We start from the raw sequence: 12486 nt of genomic DNA, 5'->3' as shown, positions 1-12486 counted from the left end.
CACCAGTGGTTCATTTGCTAAATTGTAATTACTTCGCTACTATTGCCTATTTATTGCCTTACCTCCTTACTCCATTTGCACACACTGTATATAGATTGTTCTATTGTGTTATTGACTGTACTTTTGTTTATCCCATGTGTAACTCTGTGTAGTTGTTTTTTGTCGCACAGCTTTGCTTTATCTTGGCCAGGTCGCAGTTGTAAGTGAGAACTTGTTCTCAACTGGCTTACCTGGTTAAATAAAGGTGAAATATTTTATTTTAAAAAAAGGTCACAGTTATTAAAATGTAGGACACTAAAGAGGCCTTTCTACTGACTTTGAAAAACACCAAAAGAAAGATGCCCAGAGTCCCTGCTCATCTGCGTGAACGTGCCTTAGGCATGCTGCAAGGAGGCCTCAGGACTGCAGATGTGGCCAGGGCAATAAATTGCAATGTCCGTACTGTGAGACGCCTAAGACAGCGCTACAGGGAGACAGGACGGACAGCTGATCGTCCTCGCAGTGGCAAACCACATGTAACAACACCTGCACAGGATCGGTACATCCAAACATCACACCTGCGGGACAGGTACAGGATGGCAACAACAACTGCCTGAGTTACACCAGGAATGCACAATCCCTCCATCAGTGCTCAGACTGTCCGCAATAGGCTGAGAGAGGCTGGACTGAGGGCTTGTAAGCCTGTTGTAAGGCCGGTCCTCACCAGACATCACTGGCAACAACGTCGCCTATGGGCACAAACCCACCGTCGCTGGACCAGACAGGACTGGCAAAAAGTGCTCTTCACTGACGAGTCGCGGTTTTGTTTCACCAGGGGTGATGGTCGGATTCGCGTTTATCGTCGAAGGAATGAGCGTTACACTGAGGCCTGTACTCTGGATCGGGATCGATTTGGAGGTGGAGGGTCCGTCATGGTCTGGGGCAGTGTGTCACAGCATCATCGGACTGAGCTTGTTGTCATTGCAGGCAATCTCAACGCTGTGCATTACTGGGAAGACATCCTCCTCCCTCATTTGGTACCCTTCCTGCAGGCTCATCCTGACATGACCCTCCAGCATGACAATGCCACCAGCCATACTGCTCATTCTGTGCCTGATTTCCTGCAAGACAGGAATGTCAGTGTTCTGCCATGGCCAGCGAAGAGCCCGGATCTAAATCCCATTGAGCACGTCTGGGACCTGTTGGATCGGAGGGTGAGGGCATCTCACAGTGGGGTAACATCTCACAGCAAGAACTGACAAATATAGTGCAGTCCATGAGGAGGAGATGCACTGCAATACTTAATGCAGCTGGTGGCCACACCAGATACTGACTGTTACTTTTGATTTTGACCCCCCTTTGTTCAGGGACACATTATTCCATTTCTGTTAGTCACATGTCTGTGGAACTGTTTCAGTTTATGTCTCAGTTGTTGAATCTCATGTTCATACAAATAAATCAAATCAAAGTTTATTTTTCATGTGCGCTGAAACAACAGGTGTAGACCTTACAGTGAAATGCTTAAATATTTACACATGTTAAGTTTGCTGAAAATAAACGCAGTTGACAGTGAGATTTTTTATGTGATTTTCGATTGCATTTGCATTGATGTCAGAGTGGTTAAAGAGACAATAGGGCCCTGAGTACCAGGCCATTAGGACCTGATGGTCGTTAGCAAGTTGGGTACTACTAAAGCATGTCCAGTGTGCATAAAAGGAGATTACCGCAACTCAACGGTCACGTGGATTTTTACTGCGGTCTTGACTCATGACTGCCCGTGTGACTGTAACACGGCCACTGCACCAGCCCTTGTCAGGAACCTTAGCCGAGTAGTTCGCTCAGGAATCCCTCTGTCTCCTACGGAAAGCAACCGGCATGCATATCAGGAGTATCTCTACTCTCCCAGTAGCACAAGTTTGAGTTCATTGTTGTTGGGTTTACATTAACCTTTGCTAGAAGCGGTCTGTTTGGTGGCTTGTATGGGTTCTTCAGTCTGAAATGCACTAAATGTTCCATCCCTTTAATCTTGCAAGCTATATCAAATTATATTGTTTGATGGACACTTACATTTTGAAAGTTATTTTATACTCAGCGATGAAGAATTGACAATGGAACACAATGTCGTCATAACAAGAACTAACATTGCTTTGTCCTCTCTTTCATGTTATGCTACCTGCATGCTGAGCATGGGCGGCACCTGGCTAACCCTTGTTCAACACCGATGCTGGCAACCAATGACAAGATCCTGGAACTCCTCACTGCTCTGGTTCCTTTGTCAGCGCTATGCGTCAGCTCTGAGCTATGGGCTGCACACTCCTGCATCGGCGCTGCTTCTCATTGGTCACGGCTTGACCCTCAAGATTATGGGCCATAATCTTCTACTGCCTACGATGTTTCACTCTGAGAGCGTGGAGCCTACATGAGTTCCGGCACTAATTACTAATATGATCATGATTGCGTCATCCATATGGTCCAGTAACTAGGTTGCTTTTGTTCTGCATCGCATCTGATACAATATATAACACTGTTAGCTCAGGTGGGTGGCTGGCACCCAGCAGTGCATCTATTTTGCAGGTGGTTGCTTGGGCTCATACGTAGAAAATTCTCATGCACAGATGACAGCTCATTGCTCAGCAAGACCACCTGGCGGTGGATCTATATTGCAGGTGGTTGGCTGTGTTCATATGTAGAATATCCTCATGATCCAAGATGACAGCTCATCTTGCCTCATCGAGGGTACCCGGTGGTGCGTCATATGTGAAATAGTCATACGGCTGCATTAGCTCATGCTACACATAGTTAGTACGTACACATAGGCCTAGTAGTCAGTCATGTATGGTAGAATGACCTTCGCTGGTCTATTGAGCGCTCTTAAACGGTGCATTCTGTCATACACATAGTTAATCAGCTGGCTGTAGTTATAATATCATCTTCATATGACACTTCGCTTGGGCTGTGAACTATCCTGAAGGAGCAGAGCCCTAACGCCAAACCATGCATCTTTTCTGATAAATGGTTAAACTTACACGTGATATTTTCTTTCTGAAATAATATACACTGAGTGTACAAAACATTAGGAACAACTTGGCTGGATGTCCTTTGGGTGGTGGACCATTCTTGATACACACAGGAAACCGTTGAGTGTCAAAAACCCAGCAGCGTTTCAGTTCTTGACACACTCAAACCGGTGCACCTGGCACCTACTACCATACCTTGTTCAAAGGCAGTTCAATCTTTTGTCTTGCCCATTCAACCTCTGAATTGTGCACATACATAACCCATGTCTCAATTGTCTGAAGGCTTTAAACCTGTCTTCTCCCCTTCATCTACAATGATTTGAAGTGGATTTAACAAGTAACATCAATAAGGGATAATAGCTTTCACCTGGATTCACCTCGTCAGTCTATGTCATGGAAAGAGCAGGTGTTCATAATGTTTTGTACACTCAGTTTCTGTTCGAATTTCATATTTAAATGGCAGAGAAGAATATGGAGTGATTTAAGTGTCGACAGAAATTGTATTTGAATTCATTGTTTTTGAAATTGTAATGCACAAATTGAATAGTTAAATTCATAAATTGAACTTATATTTAATGATTTGAAACTGAATTGAATGAATATTGCATTCCGTTTTAAAATTCTATTTAAATTCAATATACAGTACCAGTCAAAAGTTTGTACACACCTAATCATTCCAGGGTCTTTCTTTATTTGTAATATTTTCTACATTGTAGAATAATAGTGAAGACATCAAAATGATGAAATAACACATATGGATTCATGTAGTAACCAATTTTTTTTTTAACAAATCAAAATATATTTTATATTTGAGATTCTTCCAAGTAGCCACCCTTTGACCTTGATGACAGCTTTGCACACTCTTGACATTCTCTCAACCAGCTCATGAGGTAGTCACCTGGAATGCATTTCAATTAACAGGTCTGCCTTGTTAAAAGTTAATTTGTGGAATTTCTTTCCTTAATGCATTTAAGCCAGTCAGTTGTGTTGTGACAAGGTAGGGGTGGTATACAGAAGATTTCCCTATTTGGTAAAAGACCAAGTCCATATTATGGTAAGAACAACTCAAATAAGCAAAGAGAAACGACAGTCTATCATTACTTTAAGACATGAAGGTCAGTCAATCCGGAACATTTCAAGAACTTTGAAAGTTTATTCAAGTGCATTCAAAAGAAAACATCAAGCGGTATGATGAAACTGGCTGTCATGAGGACCGCCACAGGAAAGGAAGACCTAAAGTTACTTCTGCTGATAAGTTCATTAGAGATACCAGCCTAAGAAATTCCACCCCAAATAAATGCTTCACAGAGTTCAAGTAACAGACACATCTCAACATCAACTGTTCAGAGGAGACTGCGTGAATCAGGCCATCATGGTCGAATTGTTGCAAAGAAACCACTACGAAAGGACGCCAATAATAATAAGAGACTTGCTTGGGCCAAGAAATACGAGCAATGGACATTAGACCGGTGGAAATCTGTCCTTTGGTGTGATGAGTCCAAATGTGGCAATTTTTGGTTCCAACCGCCGTGTCTTTGTGAGACACAGAGGTGAACAGATTATCTCCTCACGTGTAGTTCCTACCATGAACCATGGAGGAGGAGGTGTAAGGGTGCTTTGATGGTGACACTGTCTGTGATTTATTTAGAGTTCAGGCACACTTAACCAGCATGCATACCACAGCATTCTGCAGCGATACGCCATCCCATCTGGTTTGCAATTAGTGGGACTGTCAATTGTTTTTCAACAGGACAATGACCCAACACACCTCCAGGCTGTGTAAGGGCTATTTGACCAAGAAGGAGAGTGATGGAGTGCTGCATCAGATGACCTGGCCTCCACAATCACCCTAGGATTAGTTGGACCACAGAGTGAAGGAAAAGCAGCCAACAAGTGCTCAGAATATGTGGGAACTCCTTCAAGACTGTTGTAAAAGCATTCCAGGTGAAACTGGTTGAGAGAATCCCAAGAGTGTGCAAAGCTGTCATCAGGGCAAAGGGTGGCTACTTTGAAGAATCTCAAATATAACATAGATTTTGATTTATTGAAAAAAAAATTGGTTGCTACATGATTCCATATGTGTTATTTCATAGTTTTGTTATCTTCACTATTCTTTTACAATGTAGAACATAGTTAAAATGAAGAAAAAACCCTTGAATAAGTAGGTGTGTCCAAACCTTAGACTGGTACTGTATATTCAATTTCAATATTGTAGATATTGCAATCCTTGTCTGTGTATCAAGTTTACAAACCATAATTTCAAGTGCACCAAAGTTTAAAATATTCTTCTCAGTTGCATTCAGATTCTGTTTTCAAATTCAGTTCTCAAAATTGATATTTGTGCATCTAACTTTCTCACTCATCTTTATTCATGATTTATTCAGGACCTTCCGTAATCATGTTAGCATGTGTGTTTAGTGTTAAGTAACATATTTTATTCTTAATTACAATAAAAGTGACTCCAAAATGACACAATACATTATTTTCCGTAAATGTATATTTGGCACAAAATTATCTGAGACAACTTAACAAACAGTAAATACATCCAACATGTTTGTAGATTAACAAGCTTGATGTAATCATTGTGTTCTATGAATATGGGACCAAATACTAAACTTTGGAAGACTTTAAGTGAATTTGTCCAAATTATTTTTGTCCCCTATGTACAAAAAGTGCTGTAGTTTCGAAACGGTTCAAAATTAATGGATGGAAATAACCTCAAATTAAACCTGACAGTCTGCACGATAGTCATTAGTCATAGTCATAGTCATTGTCATTGTATAATTTCAAATCCAAAGTGCTGGAGTACAGAGCTTAAACAATACTTTTGGAGCTCACTGTAGTTGAATATCCCTGTGTAGCAGAGCCTGGGGAGGGGCCACTGCCATGGACCTGAGATAGGAGGGATTTCAGGGTACAAAGGCTCAGTGAGGCACAGTAAACAGTTCAAACATAGATTTATATTACATAACTTAAAAACAGAAATGCTCAAGAAGAAGGAACTTAGACTCTAACCTCAGTAACAAAAAACGTTGTCCCTAATTGAAACGATAACAAAGCAACACCCCACCTCTGATTTGGTAAAAAACTGAGGGATGGGACTGGCGCGGTTGTATAAGTTGGTTAACCCACTTATACAACCGCACGCATGTGTCAACTGCACGCATGTGTCAACTGCACCGTGATCTTTAAGGCTGTAACATCTGTAATACATTATCATATACAATCTCAAAGTGCAGCAAACTTTGGCCCTGTTTTACGCTTTCAGGGTTATGATGGCTGTAACATCTGTAACTAATAAACGTATACAATGTCCAGAGTTCAGCAAACTCACTCAGCCTAGTTATTACAAATTAGTACAAATAATAAAAACCTACGTTTGAACTCTGCCTCACTGAGCCTATGTACCATGAAACCCCTCCTAGCTCTGGTCTGTGGTAGTGGCCTCTCCCCAGGCTCTGCTACACAGGGATATTCAACAATATTCTTATGGGGGCCAAATTGTGTTTGTTTGTCACACTCCCTTGTAATGTGTCCTGTGCGGCTTGTGAGTATCGTAAAGGGAAACAGAAGGCATGTAAATGCTCCATAGTCTCAGCTTTCAGGCATGGGGTCATAATAGCTGGCAAAGTACCAGGATGTTGGTTTGAATCAGAAAACCGAACCTGAACGCATTAGAGAAGTTGAATATATAAAACTTTGCTCAACTTGAAATGATGATTAAACTTCATACACAGACCAAGAATGCAATATCTACCATATTGCAACTTAATACAGAAATATTTCATTTTAATATTTAATTAAATAGAAATGACATTTTACAACTGAATTCAATATTCATTTCATTATTTAAACAGAAATTCAATTTCTGAATTCAGTTATTCAATTTGTGCATTACCAATGCAACATCTTAATAACATTTGTTTTATGGAAATAAACATACAATTTATGTTGGCACTAAAATCACTCCATAGAAGTAGAACAAGATGTCATACCCTCCAAGTTTATGTTTAAGTTGTTGGGAAAGTGGTCAAAGTGGCTGATTTGTGTCAAAAGTTAGAATGTTTACAGTGAGTAGAATGTTGGTAGTCATGGGAGTTTTCAACAATGGAAGCTTTAGAATGTGAAAGAAACCCGATTTCCTTCAGTCGATTGCCCGAAGCATCCTCTAGTGGCCTCCTCTAGTGGCCTCATGGGTGGAATGTTATTAATATTTTTCATAATTTCATAATTAATAAACATACTTTTTTTCAAACGCAGAAAATCCAGTGTTTTAATGTCAAACTTTTTTGTTATATTTCAGTCTTCTGTGATGTTTATAAAATGTAAATATTTGGATGCAATCTCAAAATTGAATACATTTCAACTCTATATTTAACATGGTACAGATGTCTTATTTTTTAAACTCATAACCATGTGTGAGGTGTATACTTTTGTTTCAAATTTGTTTAAGACTACCAAGAAACACACTGTGTGACTGTCACGATCGTGTGGAAGAGATTCGGACCAAAACGCAGCATGAGGAAAATAAGCCATCTTCTTTTAATTATTGAAGAAGGCAAAACGAAACAAAACACTTACAAACTACCAAAACAACAAATGATCGTGAAGCTAAATAACATAGTGCACACACACAGGCTACAAACGTTGTACATAGACAATTCCCCACACCAAACTAAAGCCTATGGCTACCTTAAATATGGCTCCCAATCAGAGACAACAGAAACCAGCTGTCTCTAATTGGGAACCCATTCAGGCAACCATAGACTTTCCTAGACAACTACACACAACATAGACACAGCTAGACAACTATACTAAACATAAAGCCAACTACTCTAAATAAACCCCCTAAACCTTACAATCACCCTGGACACTACAAAACCCACATAAATACCCATGTCACACCCTGACCTAACTAAAAAAATAAAGAAAACAAAGAATACTAAGGCCAGGGCGTGACAGTGACCCTGATTTAGCCAACTGCAGTGAAAGGTTAAACGGTTCAAGACTTACTTTTGGTGTGAGGTTTTATACTAATTTATGCACATGTTTATAGTTATAGTTGATAAAAAGTTTTAAAGAATTTGAAGTTGGAAAAGTGGTCAAAGTAACTGATTTGTGTAATAAGTTACATTGTTTACAGTGAATAGAATAGAATGTTGGGTGTGATGAATGCTGAAGAAATCCCTTTTTAATCTTGACATTTGTATTAAATTTTAAATTTTATTCACCTTCATTTAACCAGGTAGGCCAGTTGAGAACTTGTTCTCATTTACAATTGCGACCTGGCCAAGATAAAGCAAAGCAGTGCGACAAAAACAACAACACAGAATTACACAAAAACAAACGTACTGTCAATGGTGTGCGTACTGGTAGCGGAATCAGGTGCAGGAGAGGAGAGAGTTGTGAACAGGCGCATACTTTATTTAGGCAGGAGAAACCAACAGACGAACACCACTGTGTCAAAACCTCCAGCCAATATGCAAAAGTGCAAAACGCGCAAACAGTCACAATAATTATGTTCAAACAAATAAACATACCTCGTGACAAAACACGGAAATATACAAACACCAGTCTGGCGCACATAACACAAACCAATTTCACACAAAGACATGAGGAGGAACAGAGGAATAAATACATGTAGTGTGATTGGGGAATGAAAACCAGGTGTGCAGGGAACAAGACAAAACAAATGGATACATGAAAAATGGAGTGGCGATGGCTAGAAAGCCGGCGACGTCGACCGCCGAACGCCGCCCGAACAAGGAGAGGAGCCGACTTCGGCGGAAGTCGTGACACGTACATTCAATAACAGAAAAGAAAAATCTAGTACCGTGTGTGCAAATGTAGAAGACTAGGGAGGTAGGCAATAAATAGGCCCTAGAGGCGAAAATAATTCCAATTTAGCACTAATACTGGAGTGATAGATGTGCAGATGATGATGTTTCAAGTAGAGATACTGGGGTGAAAAAGAGCAAGAGGGTAAGTAATAATATGTGGATGAGGTAGTCGGGTGTGCTATTTACAGATTGGCTGTGTACAGGTACAGTGATCGGTAAGCTGCTAAGACAGCTGATGCTTAAAGTTAGAGAGGGAGATAAGCCAGGTGCGGTGTAATTAATAACTTCCCCATGCTCAAATGGATATTCAATGTCTGCTTTTTATATCTACCAATAGGTGCCCTTTTTGAGAGTCTTTAGAATACCTACCTGTTCTTTGTGGTTGAATCCCTATTTGAAAGTCACTGCTCGACTGAGGGACCTTACAGATGATTTGTATGTGTGGGGTACAGAGATGAGGTAGTCATTCAAAAATCATGTTAAAGACTATTATTGCACACAGATTGAGTCCATGCAACTTATTATGTGACTTGTTAAGTACATTTTTACTCCTGAACTTATTTAGGCTTGCCATAACAAAGGGGTTAAATATATGTATTGATTTATTGACTCATGTTGACATTTCAGCTTTTCAATTGTTATTAATTTACACAAAAAAACCTGGGGGAAAAAGTCAAGGGGAGTTTGTCAGACCTCTTCACTTTTCCCATATTTTGTTGCATTACAGCCTTATTCTAAAATTGTGGATTTACATTATGCACTGTGTATTAGGCCCTCGCACAAAGTGTTACATGTCTTCATCTTGGAATACACATTTTGTGGGCAGAGGAGTAAATATAATATATTTGTGTGTGTATTGAAGTACATTTATTGACATTTGGTGTAACTCTGTCTCTGTATGTTTGCCTTTTGTCTGTAATCAGCCATAGTGCCTGTAGCTCCTAACAGCACTGCTCCAGTGTTGATTTTATTTCCTGTCTGTGACTATAAAGCAGTAGATTAAGCCAAAGCTGTAGGAGGAAGTGCAGTGCTTCTAATGTTGAATCATTCTCCGATTGCGTGTAAGAATGGTATCATCCCTCCGACTCCACAAGCCACAGCCACACTAAACAGGACTTCCTTGGATAGGAAGTGCTTCTGCTTTAATCACTTCACTGGGGACAACTATTACAAAGGTAGATGGGCTCCTCTCTGCGGGTGATATACTGTAGTATTCACTGTGATGTGAGATCCTTATATTATTACTGTGATGGTTTGGATATTTAGTTGGTTTTGGGGCCAGTAAACTTTTGGCATAATTAGCTTGTATGGGGTAGGCTAATTCCCATTTGTCTGAGGTATACTTACAATTTTCAATGATTCGAAGACCTTTAGAATAAGCACAAATAATGCTCTTTTGCTGGATTTGTCACTTTCTGGAGATTTTACTTCCAATCTCAACGTTGTGAGCCATGCAATGGTTCCTCCTGTGGTTTTAAGCATTGTGCCCATTCATCTTACTGGGTTATTGAGCCTGGAATCAACTGTTTTTCTTCCGCTCCCTGCCCCTCTCTCGCTCACTCTCTCGCTCTACCTCTCTTCCCCTCCCCTTCACCATACCCTCCCCCTCTGCATCACTCTTACCCCCCTCCTCTCCCTCTGTCTTTCCCTCCCTCCCAGGCTCATGCTGATAAAAAATATATATCTGCAGACAGCAGGAGCACAGGCACGCCTGACTCTCTCTCAGACATCCCTCCCATGTGATCTCACAGGCTTCCTCCCTCCACTCCAGTCAGGATCCAGCCTTTCAGCCGGCAGCAGCTAATGAGTCTTTGTGTGGCTAGGGTGAGTAAGACAGAGAGGGGGAGGTAGAGAGGAAGGGATAGGGAGAGTTAAAGAGAGAGTGCCTATCTTCATTTAACAATAAACATATGGTACCGGCAGTGGCAGTCAGGGCTGGGAAATGTACAAGTCTCTCTGTGTCTCTCCCTATCTCTCCCTCTCAGCCGGCACTCGTGCCCTCAGAGCAGCAGGGTCGCAGTAAGTCAGTGGACTAAAGCAAAATGGGAGCCCTTCATTTATCATGTTTCACCTCTTTTTGAGTGCTTCATTTAGATTTTGCTCCCAAGTCTCACTGTGAGAAGGGGGTCAAAGGAGTCGGAAAACACGCCAGTGGACACAGGTCAGTCGTTTCTACCAGGGTTGGCACAAAGTGCACCCTTATGTATTCCTTTGCAGGACCTGATGTGTCATGACTTGCTACAGATGCTGTGGGCTTGTTAGTATTACTTGGGACGAGAGCTTTCACGGTGTCTCTCTCCATATAGCAGATCTGCAGTGTGAGTCTTGTGTGTCACCTCTGTGTATGGTGATTTGTGAACCTTATGAATGGGGAAAACGTTGTCCGTTTAATTCAGAATATGAGTGTGCCACCGCGGGCTGTGGATACAGTTCCTAAAGGAATACAGTTGGTTTGTACATGTGTGTGCGCTCAGTGAAGCCAGCACAGGGAGGGGCTTTGCAAGCAGGCTTTTGCTGCATTATTTCTCCCAGCATTTTCTCATGCACCGTGGTGTATTCCCAGCCTTGATTAGTTAGAACACAACATTGGAGGAGACAAAGAAAGAACTGCATGATGTAGAGGAGGAACGAGCGCTGTTCTCTGGCTTGTGCTGTTAGAAGTGGAGTCTGCTTACATTAACCACTGTGTTACAATACAGATGATGTTACCCTGTCCGAATGGATCTATTTTGGGATAGCTACAGTGTGAAATAAGACATCATGATCCTTGTTCATACAGAAAATAATATTTGTGTGCCTTTGGATTCTGGTAATAGGATATTTATCTTGTTATATTCTTAATTTGTGTGATTTCCTCAAAAATGATTATCCTCAATCTATATTGTATTCATGTGTTTTCAGATGTAGTGCTGCGGTGACATTTATGCTTCACAGACATAGGGCTGGAGGAGTATCACTGTGAAATCACTATTTGTGCTAGTATATTAGCATTTCCATGGAAACCACTTTGTCTATCAAAGAATAGTGCAGCATCCGCTGAGGGCTAAGAATACGAATGGTTTTCAACAATGGGGAACCACTTAAAATAATGACAAAATAGACTTACATTGTATGGGCCATCCCATTTGTAAAATGGAACTCAAATGTCCGTACTATTTTGTATTTTTCCTGAATTACATGGAGCATTGTCCAACTTCCCAGTTGGACACCTGTAGAAAAAGAGGTATTAACCCTCTTATGCCTTTTTACATTTCCTCCGTTGGTTATAGTCTACATCAAAAGGCTCAGTAGGTTACAGGAAACTGCTCAATGTCCTTGACATTTACGGTGTTTCATTTTCACACCGAATGACCCAAAAGGTGGATGAAAGTCTTTCAAGTTTTTCAATTATCTTAGCATTCAGGCAGTCTTTGATAGTTGCGTCATCTGTGCACCCTTTGATGCTAAATGATAAGGTCCAGTGACCATTCTAGACTGATTCAATATTTCATGAATGGAAATGCTGATAGGTTTTGGATCAAGGTATGTAGAGTTTGTTGTGATCCATTAAAGTGACAATGGAAAAGAATGATTGGCGTCAACAGCATGAGTTGCCTACTGTACATGCAGCGGGTGCCTCACATTGATGCCTCACATTGGACATTCCACAG

The 12486-nt window shown here is 40.9% G+C and overlaps 1 protein-coding gene across 3 annotated transcripts in view; it reads left to right on the top strand.

Annotated features, from left to right (window-relative positions):
* The window catches only part of csrnp3 (cysteine-serine-rich nuclear protein 3), a 68331-nt gene that overhangs the window by 42493 nt on the left and 13352 nt on the right, over nt 1-12486 (top strand). Inside the window, exons 1-2 of one of the 3 annotated variants that reach the window (XM_071340526.1) lie at nt 10488-10660; nt 10931-10997. The exons of 1 other annotated variant lie outside the window; for it this stretch is intronic. In XM_071340526.1, the coding sequence (XP_071196627.1) occupies nt 10640-10660; nt 10931-10997 (88 nt within the window). In that variant the 5' untranslated portion in view covers nt 10488-10639. Of the gene's footprint in view, nt 1-10487; nt 10661-10930; nt 10998-12486 lie in introns of those variants that run through there. One more of the 3 variants, XM_071340528.1, reaches the window with a different exon arrangement.

Source organism: Salvelinus alpinus, chromosome 14 (assembly GCF_045679555.1).
Source record: "Salvelinus alpinus chromosome 14, SLU_Salpinus.1, whole genome shotgun sequence".
Taxonomy (NCBI): Eukaryota; Metazoa; Chordata; class Actinopteri; order Salmoniformes; family Salmonidae; genus Salvelinus; species Salvelinus alpinus.
Note: the sequence above shows the minus strand (reverse complement) of the source record. Positions and strands in the feature narration are given on the sequence as shown.